Source organism: Mobula birostris, chromosome 5, assembly GCF_030028105.1.
Source record: "Mobula birostris isolate sMobBir1 chromosome 5, sMobBir1.hap1, whole genome shotgun sequence".
Classification (NCBI taxonomy): domain Eukaryota; kingdom Metazoa; phylum Chordata; class Chondrichthyes; order Myliobatiformes; family Myliobatidae; genus Mobula; species Mobula birostris.
The window spans coordinates 154,376,283-154,402,011 of record NC_092374.1 but is presented as its reverse complement, the minus strand read 5'-3'; the positions used below and the strand labels follow the sequence as shown (position 1 = coordinate 154,402,011).

General features: G+C 42.1%; 1 protein-coding gene across 1 annotated transcript in view; it reads left to right on the top strand.

Annotated features, from left to right (window-relative positions):
- ndfip2 (Nedd4 family interacting protein 2) overlaps positions 1-25,729 on the top strand; it is a 93,668-nt gene that overhangs the window by 12,400 nt on the left and 55,539 nt on the right. The window contains exon 2 of the mRNA XM_072258751.1: positions 17,076-17,223. Within this exon, the coding sequence (XP_072114852.1) occupies positions 17,076-17,223 (148 nt within the window). The remainder of the gene's footprint in view (positions 1-17,075; positions 17,224-25,729) is intronic.

Genomic DNA, 25,729 nt, shown 5'->3' with positions numbered 1-25,729 from the left:
CAGGACTTGTTTCCAAAATGCATCAGGCTTGTTTAGATGTTCCTTTGAACCCTTTGAATAGAATTTTTTGGCCGCAATGAGCAAAGGTATGTTTGAAGAAAAAACGGTGCAGAATTTCATGAAAAGAACCCCTCTCTAACTGTTAAGCACAGGGGTGGATTGATCATGCTTTGGGCTTGTGTTGCAGCCAGTGGCACGGGGAACATTTCACTGGTAGAGGGAAGAATGAATTCAATTAAATACCAGCAAATTCTGGAAGCAAACATCAAACTGTCTGTAAAAAAAAAAGAAGCAAGCCAAAGATGAAAAGAGGATGGCTTCTACAACTGGATAATGAACCTATACACACCTCAAAATCCACAATGGACTACCTCAAGAGGTGCAAGCTGAAGGTTTCGCCATGGCCCTCACAGTCCCCTGACCTAAGCATCATCAAGAATCTGTGGATAGACCTCAAAAGAGCAGTGCATGCAAGATGGCCCAACCCCAAGAATCTCACAGAACTAGAAGCCTTTTACAAGGAAGAATGGGCGAAAATCCCCCAAACAAGAATTGGAAGACTCAGCTGGCTACCAAAAGCGTTTACAAGTTGTGATACTTGCCAAAGGGGGTGTTAATAAGTACTGCCATGCAGGGTTCCCAAACTTTTGCTTTGGGCCCTTTTCCTTTTTTGTTTTTTTGAAACTGTAAAAGATGGAAATAAAGAAGTTTTCTTGCTTAAGATATTAAAGAAATGTGTCATCTTTCACTTTATACGTTTTGGAAATCAGTTCATCTTTTACTCGCTTAGCTATTCACAGTAACAGAGATTTTGACCAGGGGTCCCCAGACTCTTACATGCCACTGTATATTAAGAGCAGAAGAATAGCAAGCAATAAAGGGGTGGGGGAGATCGTAAATAGAATTTCTGCATGAGTGTTTACTTGGAAGATGGACAGAGTCTGTAGATGTGAGACACTGCAGCAGCAAAGTCTTGGACCCTAGGAGGGTATGCTTGCTATCTTGAGACATATTAGGGTGGATAAATTCCCAGGGCCTGACAAGGTGTTCCCTTGCACTCTGTGGGAGGCTAGTGCAGAAGTTGCAGGGGCCTTATCAGTGATATTTAAAACTTCCTTCGCTAAGGGGAAGGTGACAATGGTTTCGAGGATTGCTGATGTTATACTGTTGTTTAAGAAAAGCTCTAAGAATAAGCCTGGAAATCATAGGTTGGTAGACCTGACATCAGTTGTGAGAAAGTTATTGGAAGGACCTGATACTTTATAAATATTTGGAAAGACAGACTGATTAGGGACAGTCAACATAGTTTTGTGCATGGTAGGTTATGCCTAACCAATCTTAGAGATTTTCGAGGAAGTTACCAGGAAAATTGATGAAGGAAAGTAAGTGGATATTGTCTACAAAGAGTTTAGCAAGGCCATTGACAAAGTCCTCCAGAGGAGGTTCATCAAGAAGGTTCAGTCGCTTGGCATTCATAATGTGGTAGTACAATAGATTAGACATTGGCTTCATGGGAGAAGCCAGAGAGTGGTGGTAGATGGTTGCTTCTCTGACTGTGAAGCCTGTGACTAGTGGTGTGTGCAGGGATCAATGCTAGGTCTGATGTTGTTTGTCATCTGTTTCAATAATCTAGATGGTAATGTTGTAAACTTGGATCAGCAAATTTGTCGATGACACCAAGATTAGGGGTGTAGTGGACAGCGAGGAAGATTATCAAAGCTTGCAGCAGAATATAGACCAGCTGGAAAAATGGGCTGAAAAATGGCAGATGGAATTTAATGTAGACAAGTGTGAGGGGTTACACTTTGGGAGGACAAAGGGAACCACAACAAGAGAACGACTACACTGCCTCAATGACCCAGAGAGCTATACTGGCAGGACTCATGGTCTTATGCTTTGGCTTTTGGTAGAGCCACCCATGCCAAACAGCTCAAAAGGTAGAGGCTAGACTAAGAGTTGTCTACCGGTCCTCCAGGTTCCGAGGTTCAGCTCAGGGCTACCAACCCTAATTGGTCAAACAAAAATGTTATGAAAACAACAATGAAGAATCCTTTTACTTTGTGTATGGTGGTATTCCTAAGTCTCCATCCAGGACTTGCAGAGCTGATAGTAGTGAAAACAGAGAAGCTACTGGCATGGTGAATCAAGTCCTAAACACTGCCAAGACCAAGACCAGCATTGGTTTATGGAATGTATGAACTATTTACTACACTGGCAAACTAGACAGCCTGCTGGATGTTAGTGAAAGTAGATGACCAACCAACTACAGCTTCTACACTAAGATGAAGCTGTACCTGAACTCTGTTCTGTCCTCACTCTTGTACAGGTCAGAATGCTGGTGCTTGATAGAGAGCGACCTTGCCAATCAGACGTCATTTCACACCCTGAGCTTCTGGAAGATCCTCCATATTTCCTGGTCTAGGAAGGTCTCTAACCACGCCCAGTTGAATGATGAGCTGTAATCAATAAACAACAGCCTGACCTAGGTATTACTGTTGTCTAGCTGATCCAAAGCTGAATGGAGAGCCAGTGAGATTGCATCTGCTGTAGATTTTTACTGGCTATATGCAAATTGCGGTGGGTCCAGATCTTTGCGCAGGCAGGAGGAGTTGATTCTGGCCATGACCAACCCCTCAAAGCACTTGATCACAGTCTGTGTGAGTACAATTGGATGATTGTCATTAAGGAAGCTCACCCTGCTATTCTTGGACACTACTTGGGATTGTTGTCCTTTTGAAACATATGGGAATCTCTGACTGCTGCAGTGAGAGATTGAGGATGTCCTTGAACACTCCTGCTAGTTGGTTGCACGGGTTTTCAGTGCTCTACCACTTGCACATCAGTGCCTGACGGCTTACGAGATTTCACCCTCCTGAAATATGTTCCAATGTTGACCTCTGAGACTAAGATCACGGTCATCAGATTGCTCATCTAGGAGTGAAGCATTTCAGCCATTCATGATGCTAGGTTTCGACTTGTAAGAAGTAATGGCCTGCAAACCCTGCCAGAGGAGATGTGTATCCAATTCCATCTGTAAATTCAATTGATACTGTTTTTTGCACTCTTAAAATAGCCTTTCATAAGTTGTACCTGGACTTTTTGTATAGTTCTGGATCACTGGTCTTGAATGCAACAGAACTAGCCTTCAACAGACTATGGATCTCCTGGTTCATCCATGCCTTTTGGTTTGGGTATGTCCGGTATGTTCTTAAAGGCACACATTCATCCACACAGGTCTTGATGAAGTCAGTGGCAATTTCTGGTCTACTCAGATCCAAAGAAACCTCTGAATATGGTCCAGTCCACTGACTCAGAGCAGTCCTATAAGCACTCATTCACTTCTTTTGACCCTACCTTCCTGTTCCTCACCACTGATGCTGCAGTCTTTAATCTCTGCCTATACACCAGGAGTAGAAGTATAGCCAAGTGATTGGACTTTCCAAAGTGCTGGCACGGGATGTCACAGTAAGTGTTCTTAGTGGTATAACAGTGGTCAAGTATGTCATTCATTTGCTTCCACAGGTGATAAGTTGCTAGTAGTTGTTCAGAGACTTCTTCAAGCTGGCATGATTGAAATCTTCAGCAATTATAGAGAAGGCATCAGGGTGCACTGTTTCGTGATTGCTGATCATTGTGCTCAGCTCCTCCAATGCCTGCCTGCCATTGGCCTGAGGTGGAATGTGCACCGCTACCAGGATGATGGTGGAAAACACTCTCAGCAGATAAAATGGACAACACTTGACCCGCTAGATGTTCCAGGTTGGATAAGCAAGACTGAGACAGAACCGTCATGTCTGTGAAGCATATTCCCTGTCCTCTACCTTTAAAAGACTCAACTGATCTGTCTTTGTGAAGAATGGTGAAGCCATTGGGCTGCAGCGCTTCTTCCAAAATGGCGCGTGTGACGCACGTTTCTGTGAAGCAAAATACACAGCAGCCCCTTGTGTCCCTGTGGTATGCAGTTTTGCTGTAGGATATTCAATTTCATTTTCCAACTGAGATCTTGGTCTGATGTCTTCAATTTTATTTTTCATATTTACTAATCAGCTATGAAATTTGATCGACTAAATGGCTTGAGCAACTGAATAGCCTATCTGTGTTTCTTTTCATCCCCCCAGTCCCATTCCTCCTCAACCTATGTTTTGTAATGTTTCTGGATTGATTTAGCATCCTTGTTTTTTTTTCGCCAATAATATGAAAATTAGGTGTAAACCTGGAATTCAGGGCATTTTTATGGGATGGTTCCTAAGCAATTTAACTGACATAGAAATAATATCATAGTTATTTAGTTACACAGTACAAAGTGTGGAGACACCTGAGTATATTTCCACGGATAATATAAAATTAGCACCACACTTTCAGTTGTTGCTCTAATCAACGGTCGGTTTACAATTCTGGGTATCATTACTTTCCTTGGTATCATTATGTTAATTCTTGCAGTGTTGCAATTTCCCTGCTAAAATGGGAGCAGTTTAGTAGAACTTCTGTGTGGGTTGCCTTAAGTAGAAGAGATTTAATTTGAGAATTTGGTTCTTGTATACTTGGAAGCTGTTGATAATTATGCTTTACATTTTACAGTTTTAGGTTTCTGCAGAACAGGAAGAGATTAGCATTTTTGAATCAAATTTGAAGTTTTGAGCATTTTTACTTTTGTTTTCCCTTTGGAGCAGAAGATATAAAACAAGCCCATGTGATTCAGGTTTCCATGTCTAAATAAACGTTTCTTCTTGAAGTTATAACATAATTATTCTCAATGATTCCAATGTTGACAGTTCTGTTTTGCGGCTTCTACTGCATCTATTCATTGCCACAGTATCTCCTGCATGGGAGATGTATTCCTACATACACAACGTTGCATGTTGGTGTAATTCTGAGTTACTGAATCACCTGTCTCAATTTTTTTGTTTTGCCATATGGCTGAAGAAATGAAATTACTTGATTTTTATCAGGGCAATTCATAGATTTTTATAACTTTGAATCACAGAGGATATATAAAGGTTGAAAACCATTCATATACTTAAAGTTTTCAAAGGGCACAGTTAGAAGAGCCTCTGCATCACAGCTGCAGCAGCACAAGTTCAATTTCACCTTCCTTGCTGTCTGTGCAACAACTGCATATTTGCCATAAACGTGAAGGATTGTGTGCTTCAGTTTTCATCTACATTCCAAAGATCTGTATGAGTGAGTAGATTAATGGCCTTTTATAAATTGCCTCCAGTCTATTCATAAATAGTAGAAGTTGGAGTGTAGAGTCGATGGGAGTGTGAGGGGAATGGAATAGAATGGGATGGGATTAATTCAATTACCTGTGAATGGAAGCTTGATGATTGGCATGAAGGGTCTACTTTTTATGCTTTTATAATAGATTGAATTTCACGGTAGGAAACTTTGTCACATGGTGTGAGCAGAATTATCTGTAGCCTATTGTGAAAAAGACTAAGGAGCTGGTGGCAGACCTGAGGAGAGCTAAGGTACCAGTGACCCCTGTTTCCATCCAGGGGGTCAGTGTGGACATGGTGGAGGATTACAAATACCTGGGGATACGAATTGACAATAAACTGGACTGGTCAAAGAACACTGAGGCTGTCTACAAGAAGGGTCAGAGCCGTCTCTACTTCCTGAGGAGACTGAGGTCCTTTAACATCTGCCAGACGTTGCTGAGGATGTTCTACGAGTCTGTGGTGGCCAGTGCTATTATGTTTGTGCTGGGGCAGCAGGCTGAGGGTAGCAGACACCAACAGAATCAACAAACTCATCCGTAAGGCCAGTGATTTTGTGGGGATGGAACTGGACTCTCTGACGGTGGTGTCTGAAAAGAGGATGCTGTCTAAGTTGCATGCCATCTTGGTCAATGTCTCCCATCCACTACGTAATGTACTGGGTGGACACAGGAGTACATTCAGCCAGAGTCGCATTCCACCGAGATGCAGCACAGAGCGTCATAGGAAGTCATTCCTGCCTGTGGCCGTCAAACTTTACAACTCCTCCCTTGGAGGGTCAGACACCCTGAGCCGATAGGCTGGTCCTGGACTTACTTCATAATTTCCTGGCATCATTTACATATTACTATTTAACTATTTATGGTTCTATTACTATTTATTATTTATGGTGCAACTGTAACAAAAACCGATTTTCCCCGGGATCAATAGAGTCTCTGCCAAAGGTAAATTTCCTATTTTTTTTCCCTACTCTAACATCATGGAAATATAACAGTTTGCAGTTTTATTCTGCAAAGTAAACCCCATTTAGCTTTAGAGGAAGTGTTTTGAAGTTCATGCTGAAGCACATGCCAAGTATGAAGCCTGCTTACTAAAAGTCTCTTAAATCTTAGCCAGTGACACCACTGGTCACAGACAGTGCATTATAAATAAATGGTGAGATCAATATTATCATGTATTTAAATTACATAGTTTTAAGGCCTGAAATAGGTCTTATTGTCTATTGAGTTTGCTTTCCACACTGTGATTTCAACCTTAATTACATGAGTGCCAAGATTATTGTATGCCACAGAGAATAAGTATTGTGAACTTACTGACAATATTTTGCTGATTATAAGAATTCTTTGAATTTTCTTGGATTTCAACATTTTGTCATATTGAAAACATTCTTTGTTGAAGGGCATCTGCACATTCTACATCTTCCCTAAACTAGAAGCATCAGTTAACACATATCAAATCTTAGTGCATGTCAAAGGCAAATGATGCAAGTGCGACACGGAACAGTATTGAATTGTACACAGAATTGCTCATTTGATAGAAAGAATATTGTTTTCTCTGTGCATAGTTTATTATAATCTTTAGTTGAACCCTGCCAAATGCTTCATTTTAAGCTTTTCATATAGTACTTTAGAATTTTTCAATAAAGCTTGTAGCGTGGATGAAATCACCAGGAAGAGTCACTGGTAGATACAAAGCAGCTTCTTTATTCGACACAACAAAGTACAGCAGGCATCTCGACACGCTTTCTGCAGAAAGGTCTGCTAGCTAAATGTGGGCTCGATATTTATATGCTAAACACAAAGGAAATCGCTACTTAAAAAGTTACAGACGATGCATAGACAATGCTTCCTATTGAAGCTACATACAAAATCTCACACCATCCTTTCCTCCCGACGCCAACATGTCTGGGTTGGTATCTACAGCCTTTCAGAATGTAAGTTAAGTCTACGATACATTTATTTGGCATTTCCCGTGCTAACATAGAAAACAATTAATACAATTAATATTTATAATGTATAGGTGATACTGCCTTCGAGACTACAGTATCAGGTCAAACTACCAGAAGTATCTGGTCTTCACACCTTTTAGGAAGCCCATTGTGGTGGACTCAATCCACAGTCCTTTGTCAAACAGTTAAAATAGAAGTCTGGTGGCCAAAATCATTTAAGTGTTAACAAATCATCTACCCAAAAAAAATCCACTCTAACAAAACTGATTGCTGGTACTTATTTCCACTTCAATTTGATCAGAATCAGGTCTGTTGTCATTGACTTCAGTCAGGAAATTTGTTATTTTATGGCAGCAGTAAAGTGCAATCCAGAAATAAGAGGCTAAGAGATTGTAGCTAATGTAACTAGCTCCAGAAATTGCAAAAAAAAATGAAGATAAATTCCTGCTTGACCTAGCAAGTTGTTATAATTGAACATGTGACAGATCAGAGTCTAGAGTTGGTCAATAACTGGGTCTAGAAGGTTGATCTCACAAATGTGTAAGTTTTTGTTGAGCTAAAGAGATTACTACACTTAAAATCTATATACAAATACACTCCCATTTTAGCTGCAACTCAACATAAAATGATTAATTTAACCTCTTACTCCATTTGCCAAAACTTTGCCCATTCATTAAACCCATTAATATTACTTAAAGCGTCTCTGAAGATGAAGACATGCTCACTGAATTGAGAGACACTTTAATCGTACCTCTTTTCAAGAAAAAAGACAGCAAAGCTGACGGTAGTAACTGCCGCAGCATTTCGCTGCTGTCGATTGCAGGGAAGATCCTAGCCTGCATCATTCTCAGCTGCCTAATCACCATCATGTCAGAGAAGAAGCCACCCTAGAAGAAGCACCATTGATATAATGTTCAGTGTCTGACAGACTCAAGAAAAATGTATCAAGCAGAACCTGGATCTGTACATTGTATTCATAGATTTAACTAAGGCCTTTGACACAGTTAACAGCGAAATGCTCTGGATAATCTTGTCAAAGTTGAGATGCCCACGCGAGTTTGTCAGTCTTACTCACCTCTTCCATGATGATGTAACTGGCCTTGTCCTCTTAAAAGAGAAGCTTCAGAGCCATTCAGTATCCTAAATGGCGTGAAGTAAGGGTGTGTGCTGGCTCCCTTGTTATTCAGCTTCTTTTTCACATGCGTTTTCAACCATGCAGTCAGGAATCTTGAACGTGGGGTGTACTTACAGTATAGACTTGATGAATCATTGTTTGATCTGTGTCGCCCAAAATCCAAATCTAAGGTGTGCCTGTACATGTCGATTTTTTCCCCCACAAATCAGTTTTGGCTTAATCTTCCCGATTCTGTTAAGTGAAACTACACTGTACAGTATTTTTACTTTATATAGGCTGTGTATTTATCATATCATTCCTGCTTTTACTATATGTTAGTGTTATTTTAGGTTTTATGTGTTTTTTGATATGATTTGGTAGGTTATTTCAAGTTTAACAGTACGTGACAGGGAATGAGGAAAGGTGCAGCTGACTCATCATTTCATATCGCCAAATCATATCATTTCCTCGCAGCCCGGTAGCACATGCTTTGTGGCCTGGTGGTTGGGGACCACTGTTGTACAGAATCTCATTCGTACTTTTTTTTAATGTTTTGTGCAGATAATCCCTTTACAAAACAGGATCTAGGGACTGCTCTTATTTTTTTAGTGATTGATTCATAAAAGGCAACTGTTGATGGGGGTCAGTTTATCTGGAAATTCACTGTTCAGCATTTTACAATTGAACTTTACGATTGTGGTATTTAGCTTCTCCAGAATAATACAATTCAAATTTTAAACTTCCCTACTTGAGGTTTTTATTGTTAATCCATAGCGTGGGTAATTTCAATTTTATTTTGTTACCTTTTAGTATCGTCTGAATTTTAACATCAGTTTTCCAGAAACAACACCGAGCGTTTTGTAATTTCAATTGTCTACTTTAACTTCAGGTCTTTGGGTGAAAGTTTTAAACCCTTAGTCATTTCATTCCTTTTTCTGTTGCAAAGCACTAGTTTCTCTATGGCATAAGCCAAAGAAATGTGTAAAGATTTACTACCATTTGAATTGTTGAAGTTAATAGTGATGGAGTTTGTATTTTAATTTTCCTGAATCATGTTAACCACACATTAATGTTGTCAATGTGGTTGAATATGGTAGGTTGGCCTCCATTCTTCATTAAATGTTCATCATATACTCTTTATACTGGTTGCTTCCCGTACGTCAGATAATAGACACAAACAGCAACTGGGTGATACTTGATTTAGAAAGCATGATAGACATTCCCTACCCTTTTGGGTATAAAATACTAGTGGTCATGAGATATAAGGCAAATGGGCAAACCTCAAATGGGGTTGAGGAGGGGAGAAAAGGATCAGCCAGGATTTAAGGTGGAGCAGACTCAATGGGCCAAATAGCCTATTTCTACTCCTATTTCTTATGGTCTTGTATTTAACTGGAATATCCTTGTACCACAACACCTTCCCTGTTCCCACTGGACCTCACATTCTAGTACCAGTGCCCTTGTTTTTAATTAGGCACAAGTCTGCAGAACACATATGTTCTCCAAGTTAGAGATATATTCACTTCCAGCAGAGAGTTGTTGATTGACCACAGTTTTTTTTTGTTATTCATTACATCATTTTTTTTATTCTTCATTGCGAACAGTTGCAGGTTGTGCTTGTTGAAGTTATATTCCCCATAAGTAGTAGGAATTTTAAGATTCTAGATGATCATCTGCAAGAAATGTTGCTTTTGTTTGCGAGTGCATAATGTAATTTTCCTGATACAAAATACTCTTAATAGTTTCCACATGTCTTTTCAAATTCCATGTCCATAGCATAGTACCAAATAATTTTTGCTATTTCATCTTGGTCACAAGCCCTGGGGGAACATTTCCACCCTGTGAGCTAGATGCAGCATTTTTCCAACAGCTGATTACCATATTTCCTGTTAAACACCAATCCTTTTTGTTCCACTGCATCATTAGTACTTTCCACATTCTAACAAACATTTCTTGATTTCTTTACTAACTAATATACATGGTTAATGTTTATTAAAGCACCAATCCAGTATTCTCATGTCAGCAATTTGTCTGCTTTGGATCTTTTTTTCTTATCAAGATGCTTCAAAGTCCAATGTTCTTTGTGAGATTGTAACAAGTGTCAATGTAGTTTGCTCATTGCAAAATGATCTTTTCAAGATTGTACTAACGGGGACTGTCATTCTCTGTAAGTAAGGTACATCGAGTTTAATTTCTTCCTGCACTCAGCCTCATCGCAATAAATTACACCACCACCACCCTACCCACCTACAAGAAAATATACTTCTGGTTAGTGTCAGAATGCAGTGACCTTTTAATATCAATAAGAATATCTATGATGTTGAACACTCAGCTGGCAACAATCTCAGTTCTTCCACTGCCCCGTCCGTGGTTTGGAATCCCATGCACAAGGCTTAGTGCTGAAGTTGTCTGTTCTTTATTAGTGACCTGTCATCTTTTTTCTTTCGAGCTACCGAACCCTGTGGCTTTTAGCTATTATACTACATAGAACATTACAGCACAGGACAGGCCCTTTGGCCCATGATGTTGTGCCAACATTTTAACCTTTTCTAAGATTAGTTTAACCCTTCTCTTCTACAGAGTCCTCCATTTTTCTATCATCTTGGTGCAGCTTCATTGTATCAGAGGAATTGGAAACTTCCCTCCTTTATCTTTATTTTAGCTGAATGTTGTGTACTGTTTAGTTTTTAATGCTAATTTCGGGCAGGATCCACCTACAACGGAACCTGTTCTATATAAAACAAAAAGGTGATTAGATAATGAAATAGAATGACATAAATTATGATTTGCTGAAGAAACAAGAGAATACAATATTGTAATAACAGTCAATAGAAGCATTAAATTTTGAAGATACTAAGTAATGGCAAAATAGTGGTAAATGGGTTTGATGTGTCAGGTAGATCATGTACTTTGGAGTGAAAGGAGGATTAGCTGAGCACTTGTTAGTTAAAAGACTTAATGTTAACTTGTAGTAAAGTTCCAAAAAGAATTGGAGATTCATTCTTAAATTGGTATCAGAATGCAGTGACCTTTTTCTTAAAATTTATTATTGTCATTTGCACCAAGATACGGTGAAAACATTGTCTTGCATACAGATCAAATCTTTACATAGTGCATTGTGTTAGAATAAAGTAAAACAATACCAATGCAGAATAAAATGTAAAAACCACCAAAAAGGTGCATTGCAGATAAATGATGAAGTGCAAGATCATAACGGGGTAGATCAAAGCCAAGAGTCCATCTTAATGTACAAGTGGACCCTTGAGCCTGGCGATACATGCTTTTGGGCTTTCGTATCTTCTGCCCAATTGGAAAGTGGAGACAAGAGAATGTCTGGGGTGGGTTGGGTCTTTGATTATGCTGGCTGCATTGCTGAGGCAGTGAGAAGTATAGACAGAGTCCATAGAGAAGATAAATGTCAAGGTATTTTGTATCTAGAGGAATAACTGCAGGGAGCTTTTTGACTTTCTGATAGGGCCACACCTGAAGTACAATGAGCGGTTTTGGGTGCTCTGTCTTAGGAAGAATATATTGCCTCTCAATACAGTTCAGGGTAAACTTACTAGAATGATGCTTGGATTCCAGGAGTTAATGAACTATCCAACAATTAATATTCATGAAACCACATGCCCACAGGCTGCTTTCATCATCGCTGGAGACTTTAACCAAGTGTTGCTGACTAGTGCTTACCCAAAGTTCTGCCAACACATCAAGGTGAGCACATGAGGAGGAAGCATACTCGACCACTGCTACTCTTTCTTCCGCAACATCTACAAAGTACTTCTCCACCCTCTGTTTGGAAAGTCTGACTATTCCGCCATCTTGCTCCTGCCCACCTACAGACTGAAACAGGAAGTGGCCATAGTGGAAACCAGCCACTGCTCGTCCAACTAATCAAATTCAGTGTTGCAAGACTGCTTTGATAGCGTCACCTGGGAGGTACTTTGAGCTGAGAATATCTCCGAATGCATAGAGATAGTCACAAGCTTCATTCGGAAGTGCTTTGAAGACATTGTTCCACAAAAATTAGTACGGGTCTACTCAAACCAGAAGCCTTGGATAAATAGTTTAGTGCATGTTGCTCTCAGCGCAAGGGATAAATCCTTCACCTCCGGAGACGAACAGGAGCTCAAGAGATGCCACTATGATTTATGTAGAGTCATCAAACGGCACACAGGGACAAAATCCAGTCATAACTTTGCGACAATGACACATGCAGCATGTGGCAAGGACTGCACACCATCGTGGACTTCACGAGGAAACTCAGTAGTACAGCCAGTATTACCGCCTCGCTCCCGGGCAAGCTAAGTGTTTTTTTACACTTGGTTCAAGGTTGGTGAGACTGAACCCCTGAGGAGAGCTGCCGACGAGACCTACTCCTGGGTCATCTCCGAGGGAAGAAACATAGAATATTCCAACGTATCAGCAACCGCAAAGCAGCAGGGCCGGACGGCATCCCGGGGCAGGTCCTCACAGTGCGTGCAAAACAGCTGGCTGGTGTGTTTACAGACATTTTAATCTCTCTCTTTCCCAGTGTCTAGTGCCCTCCTGTTTCAAGTTGTCCTTCATTGTGTCAGTATCTAGCAAAACCAAAGTAGCATGCTTGAACGATTGGCACCCTGTTGCATACACCACAATTATATGCAAATACTTTGAGAGGCTGGTTAAAGACTGCATCTGCAGCATGCTACCACCCACACTGGACCCCTTACAATTCACCTACTGATGGAACCGGTCTACTGATGATGCCATAGCCACAGCACTACACACCATCCTCACTCACATGGAGAAGATAGATGCACATGTTAGAATGCCATTCCTGGATTATAGTTCGGCATTCAACACCATAATTCCCTCCAGACTTGACAGGAAGCTCCGAGACCTCGGCCTGCACCCCGCCTTGTGCAGCTGGATCCTACACTTCCTATAGGATCGTTGACAGCTCATATAGATGGGCTCCCTTACCTCTGCACTTCTGACCCTCAACACAGGTGCCCCCCCCAGGGTTGTGTCCTGTGTCCCCTCTTCTATTTCTTTAACACCCGCTTCTGTGCTGCCACACACAGCTTCAATCTGCTTTCCAAATTTGCAGATGACACAACATTGATCAACCTTATTTCCAGCAGTGATGAGACGGCCTACAGTGGAGAGGTTGACACCCTGACACAGTGATGCCCAGAAAACAACCTCTCCCTCAATGTCCAAAAAACAAAAGAGTTGATTGTGGATTACAGGGTGAACGGAGACAGGCTCGCCCTGATCAACATCAGTGGGTCTACAGTTGAGAGGGATGAGTAGTTTCAGGGTCCTCAGTAGACACATCACTGAAGATCTCACCTGGAATGTACACACCGGCTGTGTGGCAAAAAAAAAGGCACAACAGTATCCCTTCCGCCTCAGGTGACTGAAGAAGTTCAGCATGAGCCCCCAAATCCTCAAGACGTTCTACAGGGGTACCCTTGAGAGCATCCTGCCTGGCTGGCAGGGGAACTGCACCAACCTTGGTTACTAGGCACTGCAGAGGGTGGTACGGACAGCCCAACACATCTGTTGATGTGAGCTTGCCTCCACTGAGGACATTTATAGCAGCAGGTGCAGAGAGAAGGCCTGGAAGGTCATTGGGGACACCAGTCCAACCCAACCATAAACTGTTTGAGCTGCTTCTATCTAGCATTAAAGCCAGGATCAACAGGCTATGGGACAGCATTTTCTACAAGCTATTAGACTTATAAATTCACATGCCTATACGTTGTGACGGAGTCATAACGCAAAGTTTTTTGCTGCTTCTTCTTGTGCGATGGATGTAAGATTTAAATGAATTCAATTATTACAGTAAAATACCTTTAAATGGTCTTGAAATGCCCCAAAATGATATCCACCCACTTAATTGGTTGTTACATTTCTGAAAAACAAAATAACAATTTAAAGTTAGCACTTTTGTAGGCAATGTGTTAACCAATGAAGTTAAATACTGATGACAGTGCAATGATTAGCTCAAAAAGTTTAAAAAACTACAGATAGTGGGAATCTGAAATGAAAAAAAAATGGTGGCAAAATTCAGCAGGTTAGGGCATATGTGTCAAGAGGAACAGAGTTAAAAGTAGCTTAAGTAATTACTATTTCTAGCAAGTAAAGAGCCAATGAAATGGTATCTGCCATTGGCCTGCTGTGACCATAGGCAAATCAGCATTTGGATAAACATTGCTTTATTGAATTTGCTTGGGGGAATATCTTTGTACTTACATTCCTGCACCACTAGGTCAGTCTTGTGATGAAATTATCTATATTCTCGTTAGGGGTCTGTTGCAGTTATGAGAACCCGAAGTAAAGATATTCCCTGCATTCCCCAAAACACTGTTCAAAGCCTCAAGTATGTTTGTCATTTCAGATTTGTTCTTTAAGTGCAGAACATTGAAGTATTTCTGTCCAAGTTCTCCCAGGCTCACGCAAAGTAGCATGAGTTTCATTACTTCGTCCAGCTCTGCCACTGGTGTTAAAATTGGTAGGAATTCGCTGTGGTTTCTGAAAGTTTTCTATCATTGCAGCCAGGTTCCAGTGGTCAGTTTTGCCATACATGCAGCCTAACAATGGATTGGATACTTGGAATAGAAAGCATTCTTATTTTGACTTTCATTGCCAAGATGTTATGTATTGCTTGGAGCAAGAAGTACAACGGAGTAGTATGAATAAATGTTTTTAATGAGTCATGCTAGTAATGGTACATGCTGGGCAACTTACAGTTTGGAAACTAAGAATTGGGTCCACTGAGATAAAATACATGCACATTCCAAAGCTGTGCCCAAAAGAGGGTGCCTCCTGCCTGTAGGAGGTCCTATGGATCAGCCACACACACACTTGCCATGCTCTTTAATCAATTTGTTTCAGTACAGAGGACATCTACAAAAGGTGATGTCTCAAGTAGGCAACATCTATCACTAAGGACTCTCACCATCCAGGACATGCCTTCTTTTCATTACTACCATCAGGGAAGGGGTACAGGAGCCTGAAGCCCCACCCTCAATGTTCTTAGAACAGCCTCTTCCCCTTTGCCATCAGATTTCTGAATGGTCCATGAACACTACCTTGCTCTTTTGCTTTTGTATGATTTATTTCTTCATTCTTTTTGTAATTTATAGAAACTTTTTGTCTTGCACAGTACCGCTGCTACTAAACAACAAATTTCATGACATATGGCAGTGATAATATATCTAATTCTATGCTTAGAGTTGAGCTGTTGGTTGTGGTTTCCTTTGCTTTTCTTCATGATTCAACATGATTCAAGATTCAGAATTTAAATATGTTTTTCATGTGTACAGCGAAACATGCAGTGAAACGTGTTGCTTACACTAATAACCAACACACCCAAGGGTGTGCTGGGGACTGCAAACCTTGCCACACATTCTGGTGCCAACATAGAATGCTCGCACTGCTTGGCAAGACATAACGATAGCATAGACTAGAACAAACCACAGCAGCAATTTAAGGCCCATTTCTCCATCCCACTCACACACGTACACAGTCCAAAACTCCGGCTGTCTTCAACATTTATCCTCCAGCAGACTTGGACTCACACTCGCAGACATCAGGCTTTTGACTTTCCCAATGAGCTCATAGACTTCACATTCAACTCTCGGCCTCGATCCTAGGCATCACTGATCACCAAACATGAGGCCTCAAAGTCCGGAATTGCCAATTTGAAAATTCAGGGTCTTGCCTGCACGGAACTCTATATGATAATTCTGTTGTTCATTTGGAACTAGTGAACCAGGCTGATACATCTTTTTCTGGGAAGTCTGGGGCTAATTTACAGGTAGAAAGTTAGCAGAGCTGGAATGTTTTTTTTCAGATAATCTTTTCAAAAATGTGAATTACATGACAAAAGTTATGAGACATTTTGTATTTCTTCAGGCAGAACAGGGGCAATTTGTGAGGCACAACATCAATTTCATTTAAATTGAATTTCAGTAAAGAATGAAGCCGGTGAATGGCATATGCAAAAGCAAATTTCATATTTCAGAATTGAACAATAAGAAATCCAGTGTCTGGACAGTTAGTGACCCAATCTGATTGCTGTTGTAGAAGTACATTGCCTTGCTCTGGACTCGGGCTCTCGAGGCCTTGCTCTGGACTCAAAGATAAGTAGGTGCAGCTGACCTCAAGTACTGCTGTTGCTAACAATTCTGACCTTGGCAAAACTTTGATCTTCTATCAGGAGCTCCATCAAGCATTGATATTTTGGTTACACATGCAGAAAATTGCATAAATTGTGGGTAAAGGACACAAATATGACAACATAGCAGGTAGTTTAAAAAAACTGCTGCCGTTTAAAATACACATCAGATTGGGCAGTTTCTGAGGAGAAAGGAACCTTTGAATCAATAACTGAATGGCAATTAACCTGAAATGTTCGTTCTCCTTTCCTTAAGTCTCCAGTTTCTGATTTTATTATTCCAGTGGGATCTTTGCTCATGTATCCTTGCTCATTGTGACCTTAGCAGCCTGATACTTTCTCCCATATCTAAGTTATTGTTCATAAACTTCTGAATTTGGCAGATTTATATTTGCATAGTAATGTTAATATTAACAAATAAAATATGTTTCTTGAAATATGAAAACCACTCTAGTCAATGCACACAAAACTTTTAAGATACAAGAGAGCTTCTTTTCTTCTGCCATCCTTGAGTGGGCTGACCTAATATGGAAAGTAAACTTATTTAAAGATCCAATTACAGGGTGATATACTATAATTTTAAAACATTTGTGCTTACTGAAATTGTTTCTTTTCTTTGAATAGCTGCATAATGAGGATGATTCTCCAGAGACATCTGAAGCTGTGCAGTCAAATGTTCCCACAGAGTCTCCTCAGACAGTACCGTCTGAAAGGGAGGTACCACCGCCGCCGTATAGCAGTGTGTCATTGGGAGCAACTGCATCAGTCACAGGTGAGATTCAGGAAATCTTTACTGTTTCAATTGTTTTGTTAGTTGTATGCATAACTGGTAAGCTGTTGTTGCCGAGGTTTTGGTGAGTCAGACTGTAGTGGTTAAAAACCATGAACAAAATATACTCCCCATGGTACTTTAGGGAGAAGCTGAAGTTTAATTCAGTGATGATGAAGGAATGTCAATGTATTTCTGCATCAGGATGGTGTGTAACTTAAAGTTGAGGGTTGTGATGAGTATATTGTTCTAATATTTACTATTGGTAAAGGTCTTAGGGGGTTAAGAGGGAGATGTAGAAGAAGTCTTGGTGATTATCCCAGTCCAAATTGCAGTTTATCTATGCTGCAGCCACAATATATCAGTTGTGGAAGGAATGAATGGTTATGGCGGTTGAAATACAGCAATTAGTTGGTCTGATGTGCCCTGCTTTGTGTTAAGCCTCTTAATAGTAATTGAGTAGGTAAGTGGTGAATATTTAGTCACACTCCTGACTTAAAGGTTTTGGAACGACTTCAGGAGTCAGGAAACCAGTTACTTGCTCAAAGTGTCCAGACTCTGACTAGGTATTGTTGTTTCACTGGTCTACTTGAGTTTTATAGTGCGCAGTGTCCATCGAGGTGTTGGAATGTGGAAGATTCGAAGATGGTATTGTCCTTGAATATCAATGGGAGGGGATTGAATTCCTTTGGAGAAATTTTTGGCTGAATTTATGTAACATTTAAAGTGCCTTGAAAAAAGTATTCGGCCCTCACACTATTTTCACATTTTACTGTCTCATTTTCTAAATTTAAAATATATTGAAGTAAGATTTTTGAGCTAATCTACTAAACATAGTGCATCATGTCAAATCAAAAGAAAAATTCTAAAGCCTGTCAATAATTTACTAAAACTGAAAACAAAAATTGTGAGGCTGAAAAGGTATTAATCGCCTTTGTAATTACTGTATTAACTTTCCTCAGGTGCAACACTGTATATTATCTTACCAACTCACCCAATTTGTTAATGTATAAAATTGGAGGATCACCTGTTTTCAAATAAGTCATAAAAATAAATACTCCCTCACTCTGTAAGGTCCAACAGTATAATAGAGGTTTCAATAGAACATACCAAAATGAAGACAAAAGATCATTCAAGACAAGTCAGAAAAAGATAATAGAGACACACAAATCTGGAGAAGGGTACAAGACCATCTCAAAGGCACTGAATATACCTCACAACACGCTGGAGGAACTCAGCAGGTCGGGCAGCATCTGTGGAAACGATGAGTCGACGTTTCGGGCCGTAACCCTTCGTCAGGACTGTAGAGGGAAGGGACAGTGGCCCTATAAAGAAGGTGGGGGAGGGTGGGAAGGGGAAGGCTGGTATGTCCAGTTGCAAAACCAGTAATTTGAAAGACAAAAGGGTTGGGGAGGAGAAGCAGGGAGGTGATAGGCAGGAAAACAATGGGTAGTGGAAGGAGGCGGAACCATGAGGGAGGTGATAGGCAGCTGGGGGAGGGGGCAGAGTGAAATAGGAAGGGAGGGGGAGGGAATTACCGGAAGTTGGAGAATTCTGTGTTCATACCAAGGGGCTGGAGACTACCTAGATGGTATATGAGGTATTGCTCCTCCAACCTGAGTTTAACCTCATCATGGCAGTAGAGGAGGCCATGTATGGACATATCTGAATGGGAATGGGAAACAGAGTTGAAGTGGGTGGCTACCGGGAGATCCTGTCTGTTGTGGCGAATGGAGCGGAGGTGCTTGACGAAGCGGTCCCCCAATCTGTGTTGGCTTTTACCGATGTAGAGGAGGCTGCACCGGGAGCACCGGATGCAATAGATGACCCCAACAGACTCACAAGTGAAGTGTTGCCTCACCGGGAAGGACAGTCTGGGGCCCTGAATGGTGGCAAGCGAGGAGGTGTAGGGCCAGATGTAGCACTTACGCTTACAGGAATAAGTGCCGAGTGGGAGATCCGTGGGGAGGGACGTGTGGATAAGGGAGTTGCGGAGGGACCGATCCCTGCGGAAAGCGGAGAGGGAAAGATGTGCTTAGTGGTGTGATCCTGTTGAAGGTGGCGGAAGTTGCGGAGGATAATGTGCTGGATCCGGAGGCTGGTGGGGTGGTAGGTGAGGACAAGGGTAACCCTGTCCCTGTTGTGGTGGCGGGAGGGTGGGGTGAGGGCCGAAGTGTGGGAAGTGGAGGAGATCCGGGTGAGGGCATTATTGATGACGGTAGAAGGGAAACCACGATCCTTGAAGAAAGAGGACATTTGAGATGTCCTGGGATGGAAAGCCTCATCCTGGGAGCAGATGCAGCAGAGACGGAGGAACTGGGAATAGGGAATGGCATTTTTGCATGTGGCGGGGTGGGAAGAGGTACAGTCAAGGTAGTTATGAGAGTCAGTGGTCTTGTAGAAGATGTCAGTGGACAGTCTGTCTCCAGAGATGGAGACCAAGACATCGAGAAAGGGGAGAGAAGTGTCTTAAGATAGACCAAGTGAACTTGAGGGCTGGGTAGAAGTTTGAAGTAAAGTCGATGAAATTGACGAGCTCAGCATGGGTGCAGGAAGCAGCACCAATGTAGTCGTCAATGTACTGAAGGGAAAGTTGGGGAGCAGTACCAGAATAGGTTTGGAGCACAGACTGTTCCACATAACCAATGAAGAGGCGGGCATAGCTGGGGCCCATGCGAGTTCCCATAGCTACACCCTTAGTCTGAAGAAAGTGGAAAGAGCCAAAAGAGAAGTTATTAAGTGTGAGAACCAGTTCCGCCAACCGGAGGAGGGTAGTGGTGGTGGGGAACTGGTGAGGTCTATTATCTAGGACGTAGCGGAGAGCTTTGAGGCCTTCTTGATGGGGAATGGAGGTGTATAATGATTGGACATCCATAGTAAAAATCAAGCGGTTGGGACCGGGGAACTGGAAGTTATTGAAGAGGTGGAGGGCATGGGATGTATCCCGGATGTAAGTGGGGAGGGACTGAACTATAGGTGACAAAATGGAGTCTAGGTAGGCAGATACAAGTTCGGTGGGACAGGAACAGGCAGAAACTATGGGTCTCCCGGGACAGTCAGGCTTGTGTATCTTGGGGAGGAGGTAAAACCAAGCAGTGCTGGGTGTGGGAATAATGAGCTTAGCGGCTGAGGATGGAAGGACTCCAGAGTTGATAAGGGCGGTGATGGTGCGGGAGACAATGGTTTGATGTTTTCTGGTGGTGTCCTGTTCCAGGGGTAAGTAAGAGGAGGTGTCAGAGAGCTGTTGTTTGGCCTCAGTGAGGTAGAGGTCCGTCTGCCAGACTACTACAGCACCACCTTTGTCAGCAGGTTTGATGGTGAGGTTGGGATTAGTGCAAGAGAGTGGAGGGCAGTGCGTTCAGAGAGAGTGAGGTTGGAACAGGAGAGAGGAGTGGTGAAGTTGAGACAGTTGATGTCTCGGCAACAATTGGAGATGAAGAGATCGAGTGCAGGTAGAAGGCCCGGGCGGGGTGTCCAGGAGGAGGAGGAGGGTTGAAGACAGGAGAAGGGGTCATCAGTAGGGGGAGGGGAGTCCTTGCCAAAGAAGTAGGCTCGGAGACGTAGGCGACGGAAGAAGAGTTCAGCGTCATGGCGGGCACGGAACTCACTGAGCTGTGGACGGAGTGGGACAAAAGTGAGGCCCTTGCTAAGGACAGAACGTTCTGCCTCAGAGAGGGGAAGGTCAGAGGGGATGGTGAAGACACGGCAAGTGGGGCTGGGGTCGGAGGAGGGTGAAGAATGGGAGGTCTCAGGAGGGCGAGGGGGGTTGGGATGTTCAGGGAGAACAGGGTTAGGGGAGGATGAGGGATCAGAGGAATGGAGGGGTGATGAGGGGTAGAGGGAAGGTTGGGAGCCGCAGGGAGGAAAGAAGGTAGTGGGGGAATCAGACGAGTGGTAGGACCCAGCGCCCAGTGGCAGTAAGAGCGGTCCCGGTCTGGAGAGGGTTGGGATCTCGGTCCGAGCTGGATCCGGAGCTGGGGGTAGTGGAGCCTGTAGCCTGCAGGGCCCCAGAACTGAGGTTGGAGTCGGAGGCAAGTGAGTCCATGGCCCGCCGGAGGCTGGTGCCCATGTCCGGCAGGCGGTGGTTCCAGTCGAGGTCAGAATCAGAGGCAGATGGGTCTCCGGCCTGCTGAAGGTCTGAGAGTCAGGGTCCTGGCTGGAGCTGGTCGTCGTCGTGGGCTCCAGGTGGGCGAGCTTGTGGTCCTTCTTGGACGCGAGGAAGGAGAAGAAACGGCAGTTGGAGGCATGAATCCGGCGGAGAATGAAGTGGAGAGTATACCTCGGAGCTCATGCAGTCCATCATGAAAAAGGTAGAAAAAATACACTGCTTAGGTCAGGCTGCCTCTCTAAATATAGTCACTGGAGAAAAATGGTACTTGTAAGAGAGGCTATAATGATGGCGACAGTCATTCTGACTGAGCTGCAGAAGTCAATGACTGCAACTGGAGGTGAAGTTTGTGATTCCACAATCTCCAAGGCCTTGCACAAAAAGAGTATTTATGGATGACTGGCAAGGAAGAAGCCCTGGATATTTTCTTTTAAAAGCGTATCCTTGCATGTAAAGACCTTGCAAAGCATTACTTAGAAGATCCAGTAAAGATGTGGAAGAAGGTCTTGTGTTCAGATAATGCTAAGGTGAAACCTTTTGGCCTCAACACTAAAAGTCGTACATGTGATATAAGTCTAACACTGCGCATCTGCCAGGTAACACCATCGTACTGTAAAGTATGGTCAAGGTAGCATCATGCTATTGGGATGCTTTTTAGCAGTATGAACTGGAAATTTGGTCAGGACTGATGAAAAGATGAATGCTGCTAACTTCTGAGAGATCCTGGATAAAAACCTGTTGACCTCTGCCAGAAAGCTTAAACTGGAGAGGGTTTGTCTTTCAGCAGGACAATGATCCAAAGCAAACTGCCAGGGCAACCATGGAATGGCATCAAATGAAGCAAATTGATGACCAAAAGTGACCCAGTCAGAATCCTGACCGTAACTAATCAAACATCTCTGTGAAAACCTCAAGTTCGCTATCCACTGCCACTCCCCTACAAACCTGGCACAGCTCGAGCAATTTTGCAAGGAAGAATGGGCAAATTTTGCTTTATCACATTGTGCAAAGCTAATAGAGACTTATCCAAAAAGACTACTGGCTGTAGTAGCTGCAAGAGGTGGTTCAACTGTGGCAAGAGCTCAAGATTGCTGTCCACTGCTGCTTCCCAACTAATCTGGTACAGCTTGAGCAATTTTGCAAGGAGGAATGGGAAAATCTTGTTCCATCACATTGTGAAAAGCTAATAGAGATTTATCCAAAAAGACTCCTGGCTGTAGTAGCTGTGAGAGGTGGTTCAACTAACTACTGAGCAAAAGGGGATGAATACTTTTCAACTGCTGACATTTCAGTTTTTGAATTTTTAGTTTCTCATGCTTTACAATTTTCCCTGTTTTGGGGCTCAACTGTGGGGGAAAAAAAAGGAGCATGTGATTCACAAATAAAAATTCTCAGTTGAATTGATCAAAATCCCTGATTGTAATACTTGGGGGCTGAATACTTTTACATGGCACTGTATGTTACTTAGAGTCATAGAGTGCCAGAGCACAGAAACAGGCCTTTCAACCCATCTAGTACCTGCTGAACTGTATTCTGCCAAATCTTATCAACCTGCACTTGGTTTATAGCCCTCTATCACACTCCCTATCATGTACATATCTAAACATAGGTGTTACAGTTGAACCTGCATTCATCACTTCCACTGGCAGTTTGTTCCACACTCTCACTTTAGCAGGAGAGGCCACAGTGGAGATAGATAACTCTGATTGAAAAATTTGCTTCTCAGATTCCCCTTAAGTATTTCACCTTCCACCCTTAACCTGTGACTTCTGTTTCTTGTCTCGCCCACCATATGTGCAAAAATCTTGCTTGCATTTACCCTGTCTATACCCCTCAATTTTGTATATCTTTATCAAATCTCCCCTCCTTCTCTCCAGATTACACTCCAGATAATAAAGTCCTCGCCTATACCACCTTTCCCTATGACTTGGGTCTTCAAGTCCTAGCAACTTCCTTATAAATTTTTTCTGTACTCTTTCAATCATATTGGTATCTTTCCTGTAAGTAGGTGGCTAGAACTGCACACAATACCCTAAATTAGGTCTCAGCCATGTCTTATATAACTTCAACATAACATCAGAACTCCTGCACTGGATATTTTGATTTATGAAGGCCAATGTGCCGAAAGCTTCAAACCAGTCTAGCTGTGACTCTACTTTCGAGGAATTATGGATCCCATGCCCTCCTGTACTCAGTGTTCTTTTGTACACTGTGTAAGTACTACTCTGGTTTGTCCTCCCAAAGTACAAAACATAACACTTGTCTGCATTAAATTCCACCTACCATTTTCTAAGCCTATTTTCCAGCTGATCCAGATCCCTTGGTAGCCTCCTTCGTTGTCCACTACGCCCCCCAATCTTTGCGGTATCCTTTTATTTGGTAATCTACTTTACTACAATGTCATCCATATCATTAATATAGGTGAGAAACAACAACAGACCTCGCACACCACTAATCATAAGCCTCCTGACAGAGAGGCAGTCGTCTACTATCACTCTGGCTTCTCCTGCTAAACCAATGTTGAATCCAGTTTCTTACTTCAGCCAATGGCAAGCAACTGGACCTTTTTGACCACCTCCCATGAGGGACTTGGTCAACGGCCTTGCTCAAGTGTGTGTAGACAGTGTCCACTGCCCTTTCTTCATTTTCCTTGAAAGTTATTTGCACATGCTTAAATATTGTCCAGGTCTGAATACATGTAAAACTGCTTTATTATTTTAGGATTTGCAGTTTCAATTGGACTGAAATATATTTATATAACAATGTGAGTTAAGATTGCCACGACAAATTTGTTTAATTTAATTTATAGGTTTAAATACAAGATCTTCTACCATCTCATTTACCAATCTTTAAGATATCTGCTTGTGTGGCTTTCAGATTTCCAGCAACTATAGTGTAATCTAGCATTATTTTTCTCTATCCCCAATCTCATTTATATTCTATTCAAATCTCCCTTAGATGACAGGCAATTAACAAATTATCCCTCATTTACATCTGGCAGTGCCATTATTTGCATTATGATGGCATGTCCCTTTTGGGTCATCTCTATCATAAGCAAGCCCTTCGTTCACCTCATCCTCTTCATCCTTGGCATTTTGAAACATGCTTGATTTTTTTCCTAGTTCTATTCAATACATAATGACCCAAAGCATGTTGCCTAAGCTGCTGAGTATGTCTGGGAGTTTTTGTTTTATTTCCAGTATTCAAAAGTGCTTTTTGATTAGTGATGTTTTGGTGAAATGTCCTATCCTGGGATGTTTCACTGTATTAATCTATAACTGTCTCTGTCTTTTTCCTGCTTATTTCTATTTCTTAATTATTTTTAATTTTTTTCATTTTTAAATTCTTTTTCTGTCCTCTTTCATTTATCTTTCCTTGCAGTATGGGTGGCGGGCTGGAAATGCGTCTCTACCAAAGGAGGTGTAAGGCGCTCCTTCCCTTTGCTAGTCTGCAGGGCAGGGTCATATAAAGCCATGGGAGCAGGTGGTGGATATTCGTATGAGCAGCTGGTGCATATCACAAGTCACGGTTATGCGACCACAGACGCCAGGCAGCCAGTCTCTGAAGAGTTTAATAATGGCTGGGGTCACCTGTCTTGACCAGTAGAAGGCAATGGCAAGCCCTTCTGTAGAAAAATTTGCCAAGAGCAGTCATGTCATGAGACTCTGATTACCTATGAAGATGTTAGTGTACAAAGCAGTGGTAATCCCAACACCCCTGTATGCATCAGAAACCTGGACAACATACGGACGACAACAGAAGGCACTTGAAAAGTTCCATCAACGCTGTCTTCGAAACATCTTAAATATCAGCTGGGAAGATAGAAGAACCAACGTCAGTGTGCTAAATGAAGTAAAAACAACAAGCATTGAAGCCTACGTCATCAAGAACCAACTAAGATGGAGCGGTCATGTTGTTTGGATGAAAGACGAACATCTGCCGAAACAAATCTTCTATTCCCAGCTTAAAGAATGCAAACGTAAAAGAGGCGGACCACAGAAGTGATTCAAAGACGTCTTAAAAGCCAACATGAAGAAATGTAACATTGACATCAACAATTGGGAAACCAATGCCAAAGACAGGAAACTCTGACAAGCCATCATCAGAGAAGGAACAGCAACTTTTGAAGCCAACAGATGTGCAGAATTAGAAGAAAAGAGAAGAAAATGGAAAGAGAGGCAGCAACAACCAAAGCCCGATCTACCATCTGGAACTACCTGTCCTGAATACGGAAGAACTTTCAAAGCCAAGATTGGACTCATAAGCCACTTGAGAGCCCATAAGTAGATCAACAGAACGAAAACCATCATCCTCCACCTCGAGGGATAGCCACGAAACGATTACCTATGTCATACCTAGTGGCACATAATGATGATGTACTACAAGTACTCTATTTCTTGT